At 34.8% G+C, this 25,116-nt stretch overlaps 1 protein-coding gene across 1 annotated transcript in view; it reads left to right on the top strand.

Moving 5' to 3' along the window:
* DNAH17 (dynein axonemal heavy chain 17) overlaps positions 1–25,116 on the top strand; it is a 288,979-nt gene that overhangs the window by 174,193 nt on the left and 89,670 nt on the right. The window contains exons 45-52 of the mRNA XM_074260267.1: positions 1,262–1,544; positions 2,486–2,659; positions 2,844–3,051; positions 3,172–3,337; positions 18,320–18,422; positions 19,669–19,816; positions 20,201–20,292; positions 24,070–24,231. Of these exons, the coding sequence (XP_074116368.1) occupies positions 1,262–1,544; positions 2,486–2,659; positions 2,844–3,051; positions 3,172–3,337; positions 18,320–18,422; positions 19,669–19,816; positions 20,201–20,292; positions 24,070–24,231 (1,336 nt within the window). The remainder of the gene's footprint in view (positions 1–1,261; positions 1,545–2,485; positions 2,660–2,843; positions 3,052–3,171; positions 3,338–18,319; positions 18,423–19,668; positions 19,817–20,200; positions 20,293–24,069; positions 24,232–25,116) is intronic.

Here is a 25,116-nt window from a genome sequence, read left to right as displayed (position 1 = left end):
TTGTTATATGGTGTTAAGTGTGGATCCATAGCTAATTTCTGCCATACTAATTTCTAGTTTTCCCAACAGTTTTTTTCAAATAATAAATTTTTATCCCAAATGTTGCTATCTTTGGGTTTGTCAAACACCAGATTGCTATAGTTGTACCCTTTTTTGTCCTTTGTACCTAATCCGTTCCACTGATTGACTGGTTAATATTTGGTATTGGCTAAGAAATAGTCTTAGCCAATACCAAATGTTTTTGGTGACTGCTGCTATATAATATAGCTTTAGATCAGGTATACCTAGACCACCTTCATCTGACTTTTTTTTCATTAATTCTCTTGAAATTCTCGACCTTTTATTCTTCCATATGAACTTTGTTGTTATTTTTTCTAGGTCACTAAAATAGTTTCTTGAGAGTCTGATTGGTATAGCACTAAATAAATAGATTAGTTTGGGGAGTATTGTCATCTTTATTATATTCGCTCGGCCTATCCAAGAACACTGAATGTCTTTCCAATTATTTAAATCTGACTTTATTTTTGTGGCAAGTGTTTTGTAATTTTGCTCATATAATTCCTGACTTTTCTTTGGTAGATGGATTCCCAAATATTTTATACTCTCGACATTTGTTTTGAATCGAATTTCTCTTTGTATATCTTGCTGTTGCATTTTGTTGGTGATGTATAAAAATGCTGAGGATTTATGTGGATTTATTTTGTATCCAGCAACTTTGCTAAAGTTGTGGATTATTTCTAATAACTTTTTATTAGAATCTCTGGGGTTCTCTAAGAATACCATCATATCATCTGCAAAGAGTGACAGTTTGATTTCCTATTTGAGATTTTCTTGGTAAAGGTACTGTACTGGTTTATCATTTCCTCCTCCAGTTCATTTTTACAGATGAGGAACTGAAGCAAACATGGTTGAGTGATTTGCCCAGGATCACAGAGCTACTAAATGTCTGAGACTTGATTTGAACTCAGGAAGATAAATCTTCCTGGCTATAGGCTGTCTGTTACCTGAAAAGTGTTATGTTTGGACCAGGGGCAGCTAGGTGGCATTATCTTCTGTGCCACCTAGTTGCCCCTGGTCTAAACATAACACTTTTCAGGTAACAGGCACTTAGGGGACATTTGTTGAGTTGAACTGAATTGGGCAGCTGGTTTCAAGCTGTGCTAGAAGAAAGACTAAAGCCAGTTTGGGATAGAGGTAACTTATTCAGGGATATTCAGGGATGATTGTAGTTCATTATTGTTTTCCAACTTCTTTTTTCTAGCGTGGTTAATAGCTGGATTGAAAAACGCAAAGTGCAGTCTGAGAAAGCTAATTTGATGATCCTGTTTGATAAATATCTCCCCACATGCTTAGAAAAGCTGAAGGTTGGATTTAAGAAGATCACTCCTGTTCCAGAAATCACAGTGATTCAGACCATACTCTATCTCTTAGAATGCCTTTTGACCCCAAAGAATACTCCTCCAGATTCCTCCAAGGAGCTCTATGAACTCTATTTTGTGTTCGCATGTTTCTGGGCTTTTGGAGGAGCCATGTTCCAGGACCAGGTAAAATCATTTCAAGAAATTGTGACCTAGAAACTTTTTATTATTTTTGTTTTTAGTCCAGCTTCTTAAATTGTGTTTTGTGATTCCATATGAGATCTCATAATTGAATGTGGGAGTCATGAATTTATGATTTATTATTAATAAATGTTTATGTATATATATATATATATATATATATATATATATATATATATATATATATATATATATATATATATATATATATATAAAAATTTCTTGGGCAAAAATATAAGCACCTGTATATATATATATGTATGTATGTATACACACACACACACACACACACACACACATATATATATATATATATATATATATACAGAGAGAGAGAGAGAGAGAGAGAGAGAGAGAGAGATCATTAAAAGGTCACGGAACCATTGAATTAGAATTGGAAGCAGTCTTAAGAGTCCATCCACACCCAGGGGATTAATTGTTTAACAACCACTACTCCAAAAAGCTCACAAATTTTATGCTTGATCTGCATTATAAATTTTTTCATCATTGTCTAGTTAATTAATAATAAAAAAGAACCAAATCCTGATTTGTAGGTTTCCCCACTTAACTACCTGCTTTCTAGAGCCATTTAACTAACTTTAGCATAGACTACATCTCTCATTTTAAGAGGAGAGACCCAGAACTGTTTAGGTCACCTGGTTATAGGGTCAGGTTTTCATCCTGGGTCTTCTGACTCCAAATACAATATTCTTTCCATGACTATGTTTCTAGAAAATCAATATATAAGTGATCCTAATTTGGTCACTTATTAGTGATGAGGCCATGAACCTATTCAGGTCTTGGGTCTCATATTTTTCATCTGTAAAAATGATTAGTTTAAATGACCTCTCAGTGACTTCCCTTCCAGTTGTGACAGTCTATAATTCAAATAGACTTGCTGGTAATTTCTGATTTTTTTTTCCTAGCTTGTGGATTATCGTGTTGAGTTCAGCAGATGGTGGTTGAATGAATTTAAGACCATTAAATTTCCTTCTCAAGGAACCATTTTTGACTACTACATAGACACAGAGAGCAAAAAATTCATGCCATGGACAGATAAAGTATCTCCATTTGAATTGGATCCTGATGTTCCATTGCAGGTATCACCTCCTTTCCAAACTCTGATAGTACCTTTCCAGCAAAGTATGAGATTTAATTTTTTCACTTGGTTTTGTACCTTAATTTACAGATGAAAGTTTAGTTATCAGATTACCTATAGGACAGTGATTTCATATTGCTTTTAAACTAACCCTTTGTTTCCATGTATTCTCTCCCTACTCTTAGGCGTCCTTGGTCCATACGACAGAGACGATCAGGATTAGGTATTTTATGGATTTATTAATGGAAAAAAGATGGCCAGTGATGTTGGTGGGCAATGCAGGAACTGGCAAGTCAGTCTTGATGGGTGACAAGCTTGGCAGCCTCAATACTGATGAATATGTGATACAATCTGTTCCTTTCAACTTTTATACAACTTCTGCCATGTTACAAGGTAAAAAAAAAACACACACACAAAAAATAAAATAAACCAACCTCATTTTTTTTGTTGTTAATAAGAAAATGATGCTCAGGAAGCTACTGAACAACAGCTAATCCTCTTTGAATTTGGCAGCTGTTCTTGAGAAGCCATTGGAGAAGAAATCAGGACGAAACTATGGACCCCCAGGCACCAAAAAGCTTATTTACTTCATTGATGATATGAACATGCCAGAGGTGGACAAGTATGGAACAGTGGCACCTCATACTCTGATCAGGCAGCACATGGATCATGGGCATTGGTAAATATAGAATCTTCGATGATTGTAAAAGTCAAGGATCTCATCAAATAGAATGAACTTTCAAAATAAATGTAGTTAGTCCCTGCAAGATTTTGAAATTGAAAAAAACCAACTCATAAGTCACTCAATATAGGAGATCTTTAGGATCAACTCCCCACTTTGTAAGGTTTTGTTAATAGTTTAATTGTGTACATGCCCCTAGTACTTTAAAAAAAAATTCTCACTTTTCTCTGTAAGAGAGTTAGTAACAAAGATTATTATCTCCATTTTACAAATGAGGAAACTGTTTCATAAATCATTCTTCAAGGTCATACCATATGTTAGTATTCGATCTAGGCCTAAAGCTTAGAGCCTAAGTCTCCTAATACAGGCTCTTTTCACTCTACTATCTGACCTTTTGAGTTGTTCTTTTATAAAGAGGAGAGGGTATGGAATGGTGGATTGTCAGGAAAGAGAAAGATACGGAGAAATGGTGAAAATATAGGTTGTCAATAATTAATAATTCTTCAACATGATTATAGAGGCTGTAAATAGACTTCAACATGTTTTAAATGAGGAATTATGGAGGAGATGCAATAAGAAGGCTATCAGAAAAATTATGACAAGATAAAACAATCCCATAGGCTAATGAGAATAGAGGATGATCAAGTGCTCCATTGGTTTTCATTCAGTATAAAGAAAATGAAAGAAAGACTACAAGCTTTGGTGAATTTATAGAAGTCAAGAGTCTCAGATGATTGGCAGGAATAATTGGGTTGCAATCTTTATTTTTGGAGGAGGAACTCATATTAAAGAAATCACAGATCCATTTGCATACCAAATATTTGGGGAGTAAAATTATCAGTAAATTGAGCCAAAGTAGATGTGACTGAATCTTAATATAACTTCATACATTGAACTTCAAAGTATATATGTCTTCCTAAGAATTGTGAGTATTCCGGTAATGTCACAAACATAAGAAAGAATATTTAAGTTTTTCATCAAGGAGTATGTAATGCTAACTTTTATTTATAAAATATTGTATGATTATTCTCCACTAAATCTTATTCTCTTGTCTCATCACAGCTCAAAGTAACCCTTTCTATGCCAATAGAAAGTTTCAAGTATAGTTTTAGCAACAGACTGAATCTGTATTTCAACATCTGCCTAACCAAGTATAGAGCTCACCACTAGTGTATTAGTATTTTGGTGATAGATTCTTTTTCAAGGCAACCCATGAAGCCAAAAAAAAAAATACTAAATACAAAATGGGTCTTAGTTTTGTGTGTCATGCTCGAGTTTCTATAGTGAGGTGGCAAAGAATGCTTTTGAAAATAGCATTAACCAAGAGGCTGATATTAAATGAGGTCCTTGTTCAATGATCAACTAAACTGAGGCAAATAGCAATGAGCTGTGTCAAAACCACTTTCTACAGAAATGTCAGAAAATGCTAAGAATCAGGTTGTTTTAGACTTAAAAAAACAAACATAAAAAAATTAATTTAGCTGCTGATTTTCTAAAGGAGATCCTTGTCCCATGACCAGCTAGCAAATATACTGAAGGAATTAAATTATCTCAACTTGTCAGTTCTTGCTTTAAATGAAATTGGAAGAAAGGGGAAGGTTGCCGCTAAACCAAAGATGGCTCTAAGATTCTCTTTGGAGAAGCAGCTAAAGGAGTCAGCAGAATCTCTTTTCCTCATGTTATCAACGGCAATAAGGAATGCCATTTCATGAGACATTTTTTCATTTTATATGTCAATGTTCATTATGAGTATTTGTAGAAAGACTACTCATAAAATTATTAGTTTATGCACCAACCTCCAATGCAAAAGTTGAAGAGATTACAATGAGAAGACCTCAATAAAAGTCTTCAAATTAAATCAACATTTATTTTGATACAAATTAGCTTTTCCTTTTTTAAAGTGTGTTAGAAAATGTGGATCAAGGATAAGGAATGACAGGGTCCAGGAACTTGTATGATATTCAGACTCTACTTGCCTACATACCCCAAATACTTTCTGTAAGAACAGAATTAGAAAGATTTTCTCATGGCACACAAATACCATCACCAAAAATGAGATTAATTTTATTTTAATAAAAAGGAAACAGCTCAAAGGAACAGTGGATAGAATATTAGGCTTACAGGCAAGAAGACTCATTTTCCTGAATTCAAATCTGACCTCAGATACTAGCTGTGTGACCTTGGGCAAGTCAGTTAACCCTGTTTGCCTCAGTAAACAGTTGGAGAAGGAAATAGTGTCTTTGCCAACAGAATCTCAAATGAAGTTACAAAAAGACTTGACTCAAAAACAATTGAATAATAAACTCATTACTAATTTGACAGTCCTACAAAAGTATTTACCAGTAGACAGGGTGCCATTAGGTTGTGTCCATAATTCTCCCTGACCACTTCTTCACTGTTATTTCTATTAGATCTCTGTTTTCATTATGTATTTAGAAAGGAAAGGGATTTTTTGGGCTGCTTTTTCAAGTCTCATTCTGTTACTGTTTCTGACCTTGCCTGATGCTTTTATTCAGTCCACTTGCATTTCTGCTATTTGGGATATTCAAGACATAAATAGGCTCTTCAATTCTGGTTTTCTTTCTAAAATTATTTCAAACTATTATCAAATATCCATTCTTTGTCTTGTATGGTTAAGCTCAGATTTGCGGGATATGTCACCCTGGGTTGCATCCTGAATCCCTTTGCTCTTTGAAACACATTATGCTATTATTCCCTTCTTTTTCTATTGGGTGCAGAAGAATCTTGCATTATTCAAATATCCTTTCCTTTGTATTTGAACTTATTGCAGAACTTAATGTTTCTGAAGTGGATTGTTAAATTGTTTAACCACAATGTATCTTAGAGTTTTCAGTCTTGGTTTTTTTTTTTTTTTTTTTTTTTTTTTTTTCTGAAGGTATTCTGTGAATTCTTTCATTTGGAATTTTATTTTCTATGTCCTGAAGTTCTGGGCACTTATCTAATATTATTTCCCTTATTATGGTGTTAATCTCTTTTGGGCTTGTGTTCTTCTGGAAAACCTATGATCCTTAGGTTGTCTCTGCTCACCCTAGTTCAGTATGTTTTGTTTGCATTGAGAACATATTTTCTTTTAATGTTATTTGTTGCTTTTCTTCTTTTGTTCCTTTTTGTTCTTTTGTTGCATGGCCTTCACTTCTGTGTATTTGCATGATCTATTGTTCTGTCTTTTGGTGAAGCTTACCATCTCAGGTTTAAGTTTTTCTGTTCTGTTCATTTTCCCCCCAACATTTTTGGGCAAGACATAAATCCTGTGCTCAGAATTTTCATTCTTTTAAATCACTCAGGAAATAGCATTGTGTTGTGTTGTTCCATGTATTGTTAAACTTCCACAGGGTCCTCGGTCTTAAGTATTGAATCATTTTCTTTTATTTTAGAGTATTTATTCATGGATGCCTTAAATCATTTACAGGATCTGGTGGCCATATTTCTGTCTGTTATTACTAATTTTTCTGTTATTTATTTATGTTCAAGGTCTTTGAGCTTTTTTCTTCCTAAAATCTTTGATACTCCCTGTGTTTTCCTACCTTATTTTCCTAATTACTACCTTTCTGATTGTGGTTTCCTCAGAAGTTAGATCTCAAAGAATCTCTACTTCTTCCCAAACTGAGCAATTCATAATTCACCAGCCTAAGTCTTTGCTATAGTGGACTTTTCAGTGGTCAGAACTAGCCCCAAATGAATGCTATGCTTTTTTCCTTTGGGTTTGGTGACATAGCTCCTCACATGCTTTGTATTTTATTCTGGTGACCTGGACCATTTCCTCAGGGCTTCAATACTCTATCCAACCACTAGAATACAGAGCTTTGCAGTATTAATGCTTCTGGGCTATAGCCTGTAGAAGGCTTTTGCTTCTGGAGAGCTGTGGCTCAGCTAACTGTTGAGCTCTAAATGAATTTCTGAAGTCTGGATCCCAGAGTTTCCACATCCCTGAAAAGAGAGGGGAAAGACCAGGGTGCAAAGTGGGTTTTGATATAAGCCTATGTCATTATCTTGGATTTGCTAGTGTAGCCTTGCTGCTGATAGTATGAGAAGTGGGGAAAGGTGCTGAGTGAGCTTAGTGTCAGTGAACATCAATTCTTGGATTTCAAGTTTATTTTTAATCTTCTTTGAGATTTGAAGTGACCTAGACCTTGGAGACAGCTGAAGTTGCTTTATCTTTGGCTCATAATTTCTGTTTTAGAGAAGTGTGAGAGATCATGAGTATCAGAAAAAATGTCTATTTTGCCATGTTGTTGCTCATGTGATCCAGAGGTAATAATTTAAGAATCATTACTGAATCAGCTGCCTATGTAGAGTCATATGCCTACCTTATTAAAGCAAAGATCAATATTAGTATAAAGCTTAAAGACAAAATAAAAAAGAGAAAAATGATTATAACAATTCCATCTTAATCTAATTTTTAAAATCATTGATGATTAAAATGGGCTATTGTGTGAAAGAAAGTACATATTCATAGACTAAAATAATTTTTTTTACAGATTTTAAATTTATGATGGCTTTGTTAAACTGCTTGCTCCTTTTCTTTTTTAAATTCCTTGTTACTTACTGATACTGGGGGGAAGGGAGAGAATGGAGAACAGCAGTAAGGAATCTACTCTTGCATGTTAGCCAATTCTATCAGAAACATTTTTATCAATGTACAAATTTTGGAGTGAGTTTCTGCTTCATAGGATTTATTCTGATGCCTCACAAAGAACTTCCTCCTTCTTGTAGTTTTCCAACTCACATTTTGTCACAATAGTGGAAAAAATGAAATTTTACAATAACTATCAAACAAAAGAAACTACTTTTGGTTCAAGTTTTTTTTTTTTTTTTTTTTTTAAATTATAGCTTTTTATATACAAAACATATGCATGGGTAATCTTTCAACATTGACTCTTTTTTTTCAACATTGACTTTTTTTTTTCTTCCCCCTGAGGCTAGGATTAAGTGACTTGCCCAGGGTCACACAGCCAGGAAGTGTTGTGTCTGAGATCAAATTTGAACTCGAGTCCCCCTGAATTCAAAGCTGGTGCTCTATCCACTGCGCCACCTAGCTGCCGCCCCTCAACATTGACTCTTGCAAAAACTTCTGTTTCAACTTTTCCCCTCCTTCCCTCCATCCCCTCCCCTAGATGGCAGGTAGTCCCATATATGTTAAATATGTTAAAGTATATGTTAAATACAATGTATGTAGACATATTTACACAGTTATCTTGTTGCACAAGAAAGATCAGATTTAGAAAGAAGGTAAAAATAAACTGAGAAGAAAAAGCAAAAATTTAAGCAAACAAGAATGGAAATGTTATGTTGTGGTCCATACTTATTTCCCAGTGTTCTTTCTCTGGGTGGAACTGGTTCTGTTCATTACAGATTAATTGGAACTGATTTGTATCCTTTCACTGTTGAAGAGAGCCATGTACATCAGAATTGATCTTCATGTAGTATTGCTGTTGAAGTGTATAATGATCATCTGGTTTTGCTCATTTCACTTAGCATCAGTTCATGTATCTTCAAGCCTCTCTGTATTCATCCTGTTGGTCATTTCTTACAGAACAATAATATTCCATAACATTCATACACCACAATTTATTCAGACATTCTCCAACTGGTGAGCATCCCTTCAATTTCCAGTTTCTAGCCACAATGAAAAGGGCTGCCACAAACATTTTTGCTCATATGGATCCCTTTCCCTTCTTTAAGATCTCTTTGGGATATAAGCCCAATAGCAGCAATGCTGGGTCAAAGGGTATGCACAGTTTGATAACTTTTTGAATATAGTTCCAAACTGCTCTCCAGAATGGTTGGATCCATTCACAACTCCACCAACAATGCATCAGTGTCCCAGTTTTCCCACAGCTCCTCCAATTTTTCTCACATCCCCTCCAACCAAGTTTCTTGAAATATTCAACAATATTGTACATACTTTTAGGGAATTATGGTTTTTTTCCAGAAAACTAATTATTCACTTTTTCAGTCCAGTCATTGGTAAACAAAAGGAGAAATACCCCTCAGAAGAGATACATTTCTCTTGAAAAGACAGAATAGTCATCTACCCCCTTAGTTCACCAATTAGTAAACAATTAAATTATGTATTAATTTATTGATTCTGATTTTTTTCTCAGAAATTATTTTCTAAAATATTCTAAATTTTCTAAAATAGTTAAGTCTTTCATTTAAGGGAGACAGATTGAAAGGGGATTGTTAAAATATTTATTTTTTAATTTTTTTAATCTTAATTAAGCAACTCTCAGTTCTCAAGTAGATAGGAGGGGAAGAGAAATATTTGAAAATAAAGGTGATAATGTAAATAAAATATATTTGTCACTCTCCATTATGATATTTAGCTTGTTTTAAGCCTAGGAACTACATATTGGCTTTTAAAATCTATCTATGTGGCTCTCTTCTCTTCCACTCCCAGCCCCTTGTGGTTTTAAATGGTGTAGAATAATCAGAAGAATCCTGCCTTTATGTCAGGAAACCAGTTTAAAGCTAAAAAAAAATCAAGAAATGTTTTTAAAAGATTAACTGATGAAAATGAATTGTCATAAGAATCTCAAAAGTTCAACTACTCAGTGAAGTAGAGAGATATGGCAACAGTGTTTTATAATATAAACTCTTTTACCAAATCTATTGGAGGGTTATGATGATGGTGAAAGATTTTAAATAGCATCTATTTATAGAAGCAGTGAAAGGTAAAAGACTCAACTTGGAAAAAGACCCAATTAATCAGAGGGATCACAAACTCATTTAGGGATTAAAATGAATATAAGAATCAAGCAGAAGAAAAATGAAAATGATCAGACACATACCCTCTTGGATTCTAACATCATAATTCCAGGTGTACTTGTCAAAGAAATAGAATGACTCAAAGAATTAAAATGAAAATCACAGTTGGATGAAAAGTATACATAGAGCATACCTGTACTGGAGGTGACTTAATTGTGAATGTTGGTGGGATTCTCATGGTGATTGATAGAAAAAAAGATACAAAAGGCATTAAAAAAAAAAAACTAAAATAACACAAATGGACCTTACTGATAAAAAAAATAAAGAAAAGAAAAAATTGAACCTGTATTCTTATTTTCTTCCCAGCTGTCTAATTAAAATTTTTTTGAAAACTAATTCACACAATATATCAATATTTTCTTGATCCTTGGGCATCCTTGATGAGTCTTAAAAGAGAGCACCCAACAGTACTCCAAGTAGACCAGATCTTTAGTTTCACACTGAAATGTGGAAAAAAATATAAGATCTCACTCTGGTTATTGTCTATTATTAACACACACACACACACACACACACACACACACACACTTATTTTTGGTCAGGCAATTGGTGAGGAACTTTCCCAAGGTCATATAGCCAAGAAGTGTTAAGTGTCTGAGGTCAGATTTGAACTCAGGTCCTGACTTCAGGGCTAATGCTCTTTCTACTAGACCAACTAGCTGCTCCACATATATAAGATCTTAAGAGTAAAATACTAGCTTAAAGACTATTCCAACTAAATATCTTTAATCCATATATCAATATTATTCAAAATTCATTGAAAAATTTAACAACCAAGCTAATTTTGTTCAATAATATTTGATTAACATTATTAAGGTCAAGCATAAAATAAGAAGATTTATTTTCCAGGGGTATTTACTGTTAAGGAGGCTATCAAGTGCAGAGTCCATATCTGAAGAAGAATTTTCAATAAATAGTGAAGTGCCCCATATTCTCTTGCATGCAGATTACATAATGGCAGTTATACCAAGATTGAGGACATGACAAATCTCTTAGAGCAATCTATATAATCATTCAAAAGAACTTGGCCTAACCATCCTGTCAGGGAAATCAAGTGGAGAAAGAAGGCCCTCTATCCAGATTATGACATAAAGTTAGATGAACAACCTATAGAACTTGTCCATAGTATATATGGACTATATATTAGCAGGTAGATCAAACAGATAACAAATTTAAGCAAGTGGAGAATGAACTGGATTGCCTTTGGGAAACTGTGAATACCTTAAATATAAAAAGGAAGGGAAAGAAAGGAAATAAGTATTTATTAATAATACCAACTCTATGCCAAGCACACTATACTAGATGCTTTACAAATATTATTTGATTTTCACAAGAGCCTTGTGAGAGAGATCCTATTATTATCCCTATTTTAACCATAAGGAAATTGAGATCAGCAGACATTAAATGATTTGTTTAGAGTCATACAGCTAATAAGTGTCTTGAAGCCAAATTTAAATTAAAATTTTTCTAACTTCAGATCCTTTGGTTGATACACCATGTTTTAAAAACGACTTATTAAAGTCCAAATTTCTTCCAGAAACAAATGTTAATCTTTTAAATATTTGTATTCTACCTAAGTTGTTGAGTGATTATAAATTATAGAACATAATTATTGTATGTATAGGCATATAGATATAATAATATAGAACATAATGAGAAAGTAATATAATTTTAGAGGGTGATAGGGAGACATATGATGGATGAGAGCACACTGTAATATATGCAAACATAGAGGTATGAAGGAGAACTAAAGTAAAGATTTTCATTAAAGTGATGTATAATTGAAAAAGAAAATGGACTAGTTATGTGGTGAAAGCAAGAAGTTACCAATGGTCAATTTGTGTGATCCATTAGTATTTTTATAGTGTCAAGAGAAGGTGAGCACAAAGGGAATTCATAGAAGAGATGATTTATATTAAGAAAGTTTCAGACATGTACTGACTTCTGCCTGAACTCAGCAACTGTCATGAGAAACACCCAACTGCCAAGCTATTGTTTGAGGCCTGTTGTGCAAGATCTGAATTTGTTCCCAGAAAAAGAAGCCAATTTCACTTAAAAAGTACTGCTATGGCCTCAATCAGTAAACTTCTATCCAGATCAGGCTTAAAATGAGGGAACCTCCTCATGCAGTTAGCTACTGCATAGTGATGTTATCAGGGACTTCTGGTAGAAGAGAGGCAAGAATTTTCAGGACTTTGCTAGCCACTGCATGAAAAAGCCAGCCCAGGTTACAGACAGACAGACACATTGCAGTTTATCTACTTACTAAGAATTGGGCACGTCCCCTGAGTTGGTGATGATTATGAATCTCATAGTTCCATAGTTCCATAGATATAGTCTTTCCTCTTGACCTACATGACTCAGAGAGTAAGATGAAAGAGATCAGATCATATAGACAGCCTTACAAAGCAGTTTTGAGTAAGATCAAGTGGAAAAGGTATATTTTTAAGCAAAAGAAAAAGAATGCTTAAACTGTTATAAAGACCAGCTATTTACACCAGATCAAAGTAGTCAGTTACTGTGCATTTGTTAAGCTGCTGCTACTAGACATGGATAATAAGTTCCTAGAACCATCCAAAGGCTTAAGGTTTTCTTTCATAACCAAAAAGTGAGGGAAAGAAAAGAGAGGTACTGAAGGAGAAATTTATATAATAACACCAAATATATCACAAAATGGAGTCAGTTATGTTCTCCCCCCAAAACCTCTTTTTGACAGAGCCATAAGTTCTCCTTCCCTTATCTTTAATGTCTTTAACATAATTATTTTGGCTACCAGGCTGTAACTCATGTTTCCATGTTCCCATAATCTCTGAATTTAAAATATCTGTGACTAACACAGCATCATGAACAGGATCAAAGGTATCCTCTTGCTAGTAGAGCAAAAAAGAGGGAAAGATGGGAGAGGAAACCATATCCTCAGGTATCTGAAGATAAATGCTTACCACAGTGGCTGAGAAAGCACTGAAGTTAACAGCCTCCTGCCGAACCTCAACTGTAGGAAAGATTTACCCTAGAGATAAGTAGGATGGAATATGCAATAGGGCTGAAAACATAGTGCATGAAAAGGGCAGAAGGCAATTGGAAGTTGTGATGTATACCATTCACATGTTGCCTCTACACTACCTGAGACTCAACTAAAGGCCAGTAGCTAAAAAGGAGTTGAGAGTGTAAGAGATTCATCATTAATTTATGGAGAGGCAATAGAGAATGCTGCTTTAAAAGCTGAGCCTAACAGTACAGTCCTTTCACAAAAGGTCTTAACCATTTCATTAGCTCTAAAATAGCAGCTGCCTATTTGCAAAGATTTTTTTCTAAGTTAAGTTTTTAGGTCCTTTGTTATGTAGAAAGAGCAAAGGCTGTTCAGTTTAAAAGACTGTTGCTCTACAGATTCTAGCCCCACTATCTTAGACATTAAATGATCTTGATAACTTTAATGAGGGTGTTCCTGGTTTTAATTAAGTTCCTACTACTCATGTTTTTATTTTCTGTATTTAATCCCCAGAATGAAATATTTTAATTTTTGTTATTACTCATATTTTTAATGGGAAATGGGAATGTGTTAAGAAAGAGAGCAAAATAGCTGGAAGCTGTTAGAAAAGATGCTTGCATGAACTTTAATAGGTACAAAAAGATGGATTGCTGGCAAAGTTGGAAATGACAGTTTTATGAAGGAAAATCACAAAAACTTCCTGCTTTAGTCTCCCCTTTGTACAAAATATGAATTTAATCAAGGGCAAGAGGCCCCTTGAAAAACATAAAATTCTGAGGGAAGTCAGGCGGCACAGTGAATAGATAAAGCACTAAAATACTGACCTTGGGGTCAGAGTTCAAATCTAGCCTCAGATATTTACTAGCTGTGTGATGCTGGCTAAATTGCCTAAAAAGAGAAACATAAAGAGTTCTGGTGCATAAATTGGCCACTAAAAAAAAAGCATTTATGAACTTTACCTGGAATGAAATATAACATCTTGTATCATCATAGGACAATTTGTGACTTTCAGGCCTGAGAGACAATTTTGGAATTGTTTTAAGTATATCCCTGGGCATAGTGGATAGAATACTGGGTCTGGAGTCAGGAAAACTCATCTTTGTGAGTTAACATTTGGCCTCAAAAACAGATAAACAAATAAATAAAAATAAAATTTGGCTTCAGACATCAGTTTCTGATCTACAAAGAGAAGAAAATGTCAGACTGGAGCAGTTTCTTTGCCAAGAAAGCCCCAAATGAGGTCATGAAGAGTTGGATATAACTGAAAAAACTAAACAAACAAAAAAAAAAAAAAATAGTAGATCCCTTGTTCTTTTTTCACAGAAAATTCCTCTGATCATTGCAAGAGTCCCAAACTTCTTAAAGATGACTCAATATTATTATCCCATGATTTCCTGAATCCACAGTGAGGAAAATACAGAGGCATGTACCCACATACTACTCTTAGGAGCCTGTCATCCCTTCCTAAGGAACTGAAACTTATTTATTCAAGGAGTACACTCTGGCAAACAAATGATTCTACAGAAGTATTTATTTATGTAAAGAGAGATTGTTGGCATGGTATTCTCCATAGTTCTTGAACTGTTTTAAGCATATAGTGGCCTACACCTACATCAGAACCCCTTGATATGTTCTTTATGTCTTGATGTTTTGTTTACCACTTAAAACTTGGATCATCATCAAATATCATCATTGGATGATATTTGTTATTTGAAACCCAATTACTGAGCTGGTTTCTAAATAGAGAATTTAATTTCACATAAATAGTATTGCTGTGGACAAATGCATGAATCTGTCACATTCCCAATAGTTTGCTTACTCTGCAGGGGATTTCTCAGGGCTGCCCCCTGCCCCCTTGTTTTTCTTTTCTCTCTTTTCTCACTTTAATAAGATTCCTTTCATTCCTACATTGTGATTCTTCTTTCTGTGGTGTTTCCTATGTCTTCTGAACATGTTCACTATGGTCCCAAGATCACCTCCCTCTCTGATCAACAGACTTTTGTCAAATTTGGCAACACTGGCAAGAGTTCCACAGGATGGGGAAGCATAAATGAATTATTGAAGAAAGTACAACTCAATAAAATCATCCCTCCACATGCCTCAATTTGTTTGATTTTTACAGCCAACCTTAGAGGTAGATTAGCAAGTATTGTTATCCTCATTTTATATATAAAGAAAAATATGAGGAAGTTAAATTTTCTTGAGGCCATCTGGCTAGTAGTGAAGCTGATATGCAAATCTGACTCTAATCTTTCATTTACTTTAAAATTTTGAGTTCCAAATTCTCTCCCAACTTCTCCCATCTACTGAGAAGGCAAGCAATATGATATCAATTACACATGTGAAACCATGGAAAATATATTTCCATATTAGCCACATTCCCCGCTAAAGCAAAAATAAATAAATAAATAAATAAATAAAGCAAAAAAAAGTATATTTCAATTTACACTCAAGAATTCTTCAGTTCTCTCTGGAAATGGATAGTATTTTTTCATCATGAGTCCTCTGGAATTTTCTTGGATCATTGTATTAATCCAAGTAACCAAGTCTTTCACAATTGATCCTCATTACAATATTACTGTTACTGTGCTCAAGGATCTCCCAATTCTCACTTTACTTTGCATTAGTTCCTATACTTCCTCCGATGTTTTCCTGAAACTCCGTCTCTTCATTTCCCACAGCACCATAGTATTCCATCGCAATCATATGCTGCCACTTGTTCAGCCATTTTCTAAATGATGGACATCCCCTCAATTCCCAATTCTTTACTACTACAAAAAGAGCTGATCTGGGTCCTTTTCCTTTCTCTTTAATCTCTTTGAAATAGTACTAATCTGAGTCAAAGGATATGCACATTTTTATAGCTCTTTGGGCATCATTCCAATTTATTCTTCTGAATGATTAGACCTGTCCACTATTCTACCAGCAACTATTGTACCTATTTTTCCTTCATCCCCTCTAGCACTTGTCATTTCTTTTTTTTTTTATTATATATTTTTTATAATATTATCCCTTGTATTCATTTTTCCAAATTATCCCCCCCTCCCTCCACTCCCTCCCTCCATGACAGGCAATCCCATACATTTTACATGTGTTACAATATAACCTAGATACAATACATGTGTGTAAATACCATTTTCTTGTTGCACATTAAATATTAGATTCCGAAGGTACATGTAACCTGGGCAGACAGATATTAGTGCAAACAATTTAAATTCACTTCCCAGTGTTTCTTCTCTGGGTGTAGCTACCTCTGTCCATCATTGATCAACTGGAAGTGAGTTGGCTTTTCTTTATGTTGAAGATTTCCACTTCCATCAGAATACATCCTCATACAGTATTGTTGTTGAAGTGTATAGTGATCTTCTGGTTCTGCTCATTTCACTCAGCATCAGTTGATGTAGCACTTGTCATTTCTGATAGGTGTGAGGTGATACTTCAGAGTTGTTTTGATTTGTATCTCTCTCGTCAGTAGTGATTTAGAACATTTTTTCATATGCCTATAGATAACTTTGATTTCTTTTTCTGAAAACTTCCTGTTCATATTCTTTGACCATTTAACAATTGGGGAATAGCTCTCATTTTTGTAAATTTGATTCAGTTCTATACCCAATGTATATTTGAAAAATGAGACTTTTATCAGATCTATAATTGTTTTAAATATTACTTCAAAATCTGTATTACTTTTAGTATAATGTCATTTTAATTAGGTCTTTTTTTTTTTTTTTAACTTTTGAGTTCATGATTGTTACCCCTGCCTTTTTCACTTTAGCTAAAACATAATGGATTTTGTTCCAGCCCTTATTTTTAGACTCTCTTTTTTTTTTCCCCTGAGGCTGGGGTTAAGTGACTTGTCCAAGGGTCACACAGCGAGGAAGTGTTAAGTGTCTGAGATCAGATTTGAACTCAGGTCCTCCTGACTTCAGGGCTGATACTCTATCCACTGCGCCACCTAGCTGCCCCCCTTGTCCTTATTTTTAATTCTGTGTATATCTTTTCTTTTTCAAGTATGTCTCTTGTAAATGACATTTTGTTGGATTTTGGTATTTAATTCAATCTGCTCTCCATTATCCAGACATAAGAAAAAAGAAATAATAAAAGACATAACATCATTTTGAAAAATAAATCAGTGAATAAATTCTTTGGAAAAGTATCAAATACTTTTCCTAGTGGAATACCTAGTGGACAAATAGGTAACTTTGTGGAGAGAGTCCCAGGCTTGGAGTCAGGAAGACTTATCTTTCTGAATTTGAATCTGGTCTCACACAATTATTTAACCCTGCTTACCTCAGTCTCTTCATCTGAAAAAAAAAAAAAAAAAGAGCTGGAGAGGGAAATAACAAACTATTCTAATATTTTTGCCAAGAAAACCCCAAAGAGGATCACAAAGAGACTGACATGGCTGAAACTTACTGAACAACAGCAATTGTCCTTAGCAGTTTAAGAAGCATGAAGAGAGTAGCAGTGGCCTGGGGTCTTAGAATCTGTGCCTGTGACTAATACCTGAAAATTTGCTCAGCCTACAGTTTCTATTTTTAAAAAATATATATGATATATAAATATATACATGTTTTATATTATATATATATTTTATTTTTCAAAATATGTACAACACTTTTAAACATTTCCATATCTGACATGTTGTATAAGAAAATAGACTAAAACTGAAAAAAAAATGAAAGAAAAAGCAAACACATTTTTTGAAAAGGTAAAAATAGTCTGTTTTAATCTGCATTCAGTCTCCATAGTTCTCTCAATGGATGCAGATGGTATTTTTCAAACCAAATTTTTTGGAATTGTCTTGAATCATTGCATTTCAGCCTATATTTTCAAACCTTAAGAGTTTCCCCCCCCCAAATCATTTTGATTGAAAAGCAGTGTTTAAAATTGGAGGCAGGAAAATCAAGGTTCAGAGCCTACTTCACACATTTACTATATGACAGTGAGCAAATCATTTAAACTTGGAGGTTCATTTTCTTCATTTATAAAGTGAGACTTTTTATACTGAGATGATATATGTAAGTGCCTTGCCAAGACAAATGTCAGTTGTTTTTCCTGAGAGGACAGAGAGAAATGGGCTATTTTTGCTGATCACATCAACCCTGACATATTAAATAAATATTTCTTGAAGTGATCTAAGTGGAAAGGAATGCTTTGGTTTTGTACTGAATTGATTGGAGACATGTTTTCTCCTTATGCAGGTATGACAGAAGCAAACTGACATTAAAAGATATTCACAACTGTCAGTATGTTGCTTGCATGAATCCCACTTCAGGCTCCTTCACCATTGACTCCAGACTTCAGGTAGACAAGGAGAAAGAAGAAATGATTTCTGCATTAATAACGTGTGTGTGTGTATGTATGTGTTTGTGTGTGTGTGTGTGTGTGTGTGTGTGTGAAAAGTATGGCAAGTGGAGTATTCGATTCCAATTTCCTTTTGGGGATAAGAGGTTGGTATTGGGAGCAGAATTCTAACAAGCAATTTTTAATTCTGAGTTAAAAAAGCACAAAATGCACCTCAAATTCTTAGGGAGGAAAGGAGCAGAAACAAAGTTAGGGGAGGGTGCAGTTGAATAAGCAGGGTGGGGAATAGCTCAGCTGATGTACAGCCACTAGAGGGAGAAAGTATGACATTGGTGGCTCTCTATTTTTTAACTAATTCTTACTAATCAATTACTAAACCCAGCTGCTGTTTCTCTGGAAATGTTAGACTGCTCAAATTATTGATGTATTGAGGCAAAGCTCTGATTATTACTCTGCTGTGGTTTTGGTTTTATTTGGAGAGCTGAGTCCACATAACTGAGGAATTTATCATGAAATACTAGAGGAGGAAAGAAATGTTAAAAGACTACCTCATTTCTAGGCATAACCAGCAGATGTGTGCTGCCTTGAATACCCAATCACACCTGTTGCTAAACAGAAAAGAAAAAGAATTTCATGAAATGAAATAAAAAGACCATTTCAGTGTCTCACCCTTAAAAATAAATTCCTGGTTATCTTAACTTTATAGTGTACCCTGGGTTCTTTTATTTAGTGTCTGAGAGAAAATTCACTATGATTTTCCAGAAGATTGTCCAATTCACTAAGGCTAACCAATTAACTAAATTTTTTTCCAGCTGGGACCCAAGCCAGACATTATGATCCTAAGCTAGACAGGTTTTCTACCTAAGCTGCCAGGGGAGAGATTCACCCAAGAGTGAATAGACTCAGATAAGGGAAGAAATGCTGTCAAAAGGGAGTGGAAAGAGGAAGAGAGGCACAAACACTAAGAAAGTTCTGTAGATTGCTCTTTATCTTTTTCCCCAATGGGTTCACTCCAGTTATCATCCTTTCCCAGTGTAACACGGGGGAGGTCACTCACATCCCCATTTTGTGATTGGTTAGGGATCCTCAGAGGATGCTTCCATTTTTGGATGCTTCCTCATCCTAACCAAAGGCAGCTGAAGATAGGCAGTAGAGAGGCTGTTTGCTTTCTGGAGAATTTGGCCTTCAGCACTCCCTGTAATGGACATTCATTAACTTTTTTTTTTTTTTTTTTGCCTTGATATAGAGACACTTTTGTGTGTTTGCTGTGAGTTTTCCTGGACAAGATGCTCTGATGTCAATTTATAACACAATCCTTTCGCAGCATTTATCCTATCGATCTGTCCCCATGTCGGTTCAGAAAATTAGTGCCCAATTGGTCACTTCAGCACTTGGTAAGTTGTAACTATCCACATCCATTTTCGTATTTATAAAAGCGACTATTTTATGGAGGCTGATGGCTTCTTCATCTTTTCCCCTAGTAAATATTTTATTTATATATTTAAATCAATGTTTTTAAAGGCTGCTATGTTTCAAAAGGAGATGTTACAAAATCCAATTGCTTCAGTGGAAGGGTAGAGTATAGGAAATTCAGTATATAGAAGTAATTTACATGTCAACAGAGAAGTAAACTTCCTCTCTGTTCAGCTCTGCAAATTTCTTTCTTAAATTGTATTATTTCATAGTCCATTTGCTTTAGAAACATCATTTTAAGTTCTACACTTCCTGAGGCCATTAAGCCCATAGAAGAATCAATGTGTGCATTTTTCCTATAATAGCCTTGCATCAGAAAATCTCAGCAACCTTTCTTCCAACGGCCATTAAGTTTCATTATGTCTTCAACCTCAGGGACCTCTCCAACATTTTCCAGGTACCATTTTCTTTTATTTCTGTGGCATTTCTGTTATCTTTCAGCTCAAAATTCTATTTTATCAGTATGTGCTGATTTTCCTTCAAAGGGAGCAAAAACATAGTTTTTGGACCAGAGGAACCCATATAGAAAGCAAAAATTTTCATTCACCTTGGCTTGCTTGCTTTTCATCTTCATGGCACCCACTAAAACAGTATGGCACAAGATTATAATTTTTATTAATTTTAATGTAGCTTACTTTTTATGGTTCTTTGGGTTTGTAAATCTCATTTGATCCTCACAACAACCTTGTGGAGAGGTACTATTGTTATTCCCCTTTTACAGATGAAACTGGCTCAGGAAGGTTAGAAACCATGCTAAGAAGTACATAAGGATTCTAATGAAAATCTTCCTGATTCAAAATCCAACACTGTCCCTGATAATATTATCTTTGTTTTAAATATAAATAAGAGCCTGAAAGACATGTACTCAAATCCCATCTCAGACACTTAAGTACATGACAATAGAAGAGCCATTCTCTTCTCTGAACCCCGAGCAACAACCTAGAACTTATTAAGTCAAAGATGGATTGGTGGAGGTAGTTCCCACGCAAGTCATTCCTTAACCAGATGAAATCACAACTTTTTTGCATATTCAATATTCCTATGCTTTTCTCTCATGAAATCTTTTTTTTTTCAATGAAGTTATTTTTGCTATTTTGAACTTGATGAACACTGGCAAATATGAGTAGATACCTATCATGCATATCATAGTTCCAAAACTGTTTTGCCTGTCTGTTTCTTTTTGAGCTTGCTTCCTGTGCACTCTTTAATTTTTTTTTAATATTAGCTTTCTTTTTTCAAAATATATGCAAAACCTTTTTTGTAGTGGCAAGAAACTGGAAACTGAATGGATGCCTATGAATTGGAGAATAAATAAATTATGATATATGAATGTTATGGAATATTATTGTTCTGTAAGTAATGACCAACAAGATGATTTCAGAGAGACCTGGAGAGACTTACCTGAATTGATGCTAAGTGAAATACACAGCAACAACAAGATTATGCCATGATAAATTCTGATAAACGTGGCTCTCTTCAACAATGAGATAATTCAGACCAGTTCTAATTGTTCAGTGATGAAGAGAGCCATTTACACCCAGAGAAGGGACTGTAGGAACTGAGTGTGGCTCACTACATAGCATTTTCATTCTTTTTGTTGTTATTTGCTTGCATTTTATTTTGTTTCTCTTTTTTTTTCTTGGGCATCATGATAATTGTATAAATATGTAAGCATATATTGGATTTAACATATATTTCTACCATGCTTAATGTAAAAAATAAACAAAATACATGCAAAGATAGTTTTCAACATTCAGTCTTGCAAAATCTTGTGTTCTGAATTTTTCTCCCTTCCTTCTCCCCACTCCCTCTCCAAACAGCAAGTGTTAAATATGTGCAATTCTTCTAAACACATTTCTGCATTTATCATGCTACACAAGAAAAATAAGATCAAAACAGAAAAAATGAGAAAGAAAAAAACAAACAAATAAACAACAAAAAAGGTGAAAATACTATGTTGTGATCCATATTCAGTCCCTATAGTTCTCTTGCTGGATGTATATAGCTCTCCACATCACAAGACCATTGGAACTGGCCTAAATTACTTTGTTGTTGAAAAGAGCCAAATCCATCACAATTGATCATCACATTATCTTGTGTACATTCTCTTGGTTCTACTCACTTCACTTAGCATCAGTTCATATAAATCTCTCCAGGCCTCTCTGAAATCATCCTGCTGATCATTTCTTATAGAATAATAATATTCCAAAACATTCATATACCATAACTTTTTCAGCCATTCCCCAACTGATGGGTATTCACTCATCATACTTGCCATAACATAAAGAATTTCATATGTGGGTCCCTTTCCCTTTTTCATGTTCTCTTTGGGCTACATACAGACCCAGCAGAGACACTGCTGGATCAAAGAGTATCCTGTCCCCTCTTTTAAACACTTCATTTTTTTTTCAACACTATCATCTCCCTGGGCAGCTAGGTGGTGTAGAGGATAGACCACTGGACTTAGATTCAGGAAGATTTATCTTCATGAGTTCAAATCTGGCCTCAGATACTTTCAAGCTGTGACTCCAGGCATTTAACCCTGGACTTAACTTAAGATTCCTTAACCCTATTTGCCTTACTTCCTCATCTGTAAAATGAGCTGGACAAAGAAATGGAAAACCACTCCAGTATCTTTGTCAAGAAAAACCTCAAAAATTGGGCCACAGAATCTAACATTACTGAAATGACTGAACAACAACAAATCATCTCCTCTCCATTGTCTTCTTCTCTTGGTTAAGAATAAAATCTTCCCTTATAACCAATAATCCTACATAAGCAAAATTGAACATGTTAGCCATGTTTAAAAATGGATGTCTCATTTTTCACTCCAGTCTATCATCTCTATCAATAGGTAGAAAGCATGTTTCACTATCATTTCACTGGAAATATAGTTGGTCACTACATAGGTCAGAGTTCTTATGTCTTTCAAAATTATTTTTTTCATTACAATGTTATAGCTATTGAACAATTGTTGTCCTGGTTCTGCCCCCCTTTTAAAAATCAGTTCATATAAGTCCTTAACATATTTTTTCTTAGTCCATCCTCTTTTTCATTCATTATTGGATGGTAATTTTCCATTACATCCATATGCCATAATTTATTCAGTCACTCCTCAACTGATGGGCAATCCCTTTGTTTCCAGTACTTTATTGAAACAAAAAGTACTTCTATAAATATTTTTTACGTATTCTTTTCCCTCATTATTTTAATTCTTCAGAAAATAAGCCTAGGGATGGTATAACTAACTACATCAAAGGCTAGGCACAATTTAATGATTTGTTGGGCATCATTCTAAATTGCTTTCCAGAATGGAAAATTTGACCAACTCATAGTTCCACCAACAAATATCAGCTTGTTCTCCTGCATTCTCTCCAACAATAGCTATTTTTCCCTTTCTGTCTTTCTTGACATGTGGATGAATGTGAGGTAAAAACTCAGTTATTTTTATTGGCTTAGTAAATTGGAACATTTTAACTTTTCTTCTTTTGGGAATATTCTGTTCACATCTTTTGTGTACTTATTTATTGGGAAATGGCTCTTTTACATGTTTAAATTGGTTCTTTATATATCATGGATATCACATCTCTATCTGTCCATTAACTCCTTTCTAATTTTAGTTGCATTGATTTTGTTTTTGCAAAAGTTTTCATTTTATAATCAAGATTGTCTACCTTCTACCATGATGTCCTTAAATTATTATTTGGTCAAGAATTCTTCTCTTATCCATAGTTACACATAGAAACAAAATTTCTTTCTCTCTTCCTTCTGAAGGCATCTTTAACTCAGCATTGCAGAGAAATCCCAACACCCCCACCCCCAGCCCCAGCCCCACCCCCAATCAATCTATTAAGAAACAATATGGAAGGGGAATCCTAGACCTGGAATTGAGTTACAGTTCTGATAGTAGCATTTTCATACCCACAGCAGAACAACAACAAATAATTAGATTCTGTATAGGTTCAAATCATGTTTCTAATATATAATGTTTGTGTGATCCATGCAAAATATTTCACCTTCCTGGGTCTCAATTTCTCTATGTAAAAGGAAGTATTTGACCTGCATAGCCTCTGAGGACTTTCTCAGCTTTAGACCTATGATAGATGAACTGTGTTCCTAATTTGCTTTTATCTCAAAGTCAAAGATCTCACACTGACTAATTTGTGTTTGGCAGGGACTCTTATTTTCTACAGCAGAAATCCTCAAAAGTGCTTCTGACCTTGTACGACTATGGCTCCATGAAGCTGAAAGGGTATATGGGGACAAACTCATTGATGATAAAGACAAAATTCTATTATATAGACTCACTGTAACTTCAACCAAAAAACACTTTGAGGTAAGTTATAGCACTGGTTTTCATTGTTCAACTTGGTGTCTACACCAGATCTGTATGGCTTCTAATTGGTCTGGGTCTCTTACAGTTTGAATGTGTTCAGAAAAGTCCTAGAGGGTCCCAATTAATGACTTTAGGAAACAGTGGAATAAGAATGAGAAGTTTCTCTAGGTACTCAAGACAAGTAAGGAGATATTAAAAAAGCATTAAATGGCCTATGAAGAAATCTAGTCACCTGACCCAGATGAACTACATCTAGGTATCAGTATTTTGTTAACTGAAAAAACTGGCAGGCATGATTGTTATGCCTTGTCTTCAATTCCTATAGATATTCTAGACTAAATCATTATAAAATGGTTGTTAATTCTGAAGGACTTATGATGAAAAATTCTATCTCCCTCTGGAGGAAAGGAGGGATTGATAGAGTAAGGTATAAGAGTCTTTAGCCCAGAGGAAACCTGCTGACAATATCTGGTTTGGCTTCCCATTTCCCTTGGTGTTCACACCTTTTCCTGAGAAGTCAAGGCCGTGACCACCTGTGTTCTACTTGAAGCAAGGATCCTTAAAGCAGGGTGTTTACTCAGTGTGATTGATGAGATAATGGTTCTCTAGTTGGCATATACTTAGTGTGACATGGTGATGTAATGGTTCTACAATTGGCACATCTCAGTGTGCTGTAGTGATGTACTTGTACTAAAGTATTTAAGGGCTGAGAAGACTAGAGGCCAATGTGTGTGCTCTAGCTCAATCTCAGACTCCAGACTCCAGACTCCAGACTTCGGACTCCATCCTTGACCATCCTCATCTTGCCTCTCCTGCCTTCATCACTTCTCCAGAAAGCTAGTCCAGACATTACAGGGGCCAATGTGGTAAAAGTTCTGTGGTGAT

Source organism: Sminthopsis crassicaudata, chromosome 4 (genome assembly GCF_048593235.1).
Source record: "Sminthopsis crassicaudata isolate SCR6 chromosome 4, ASM4859323v1, whole genome shotgun sequence".
Lineage (NCBI taxonomy): Eukaryota > Metazoa > Chordata > Mammalia > Dasyuromorphia > Dasyuridae > Sminthopsis > Sminthopsis crassicaudata.
The sequence above is the reverse complement of the archived record's forward strand: the minus strand, read 5'-3'. Positions and strand labels throughout refer to the sequence as shown.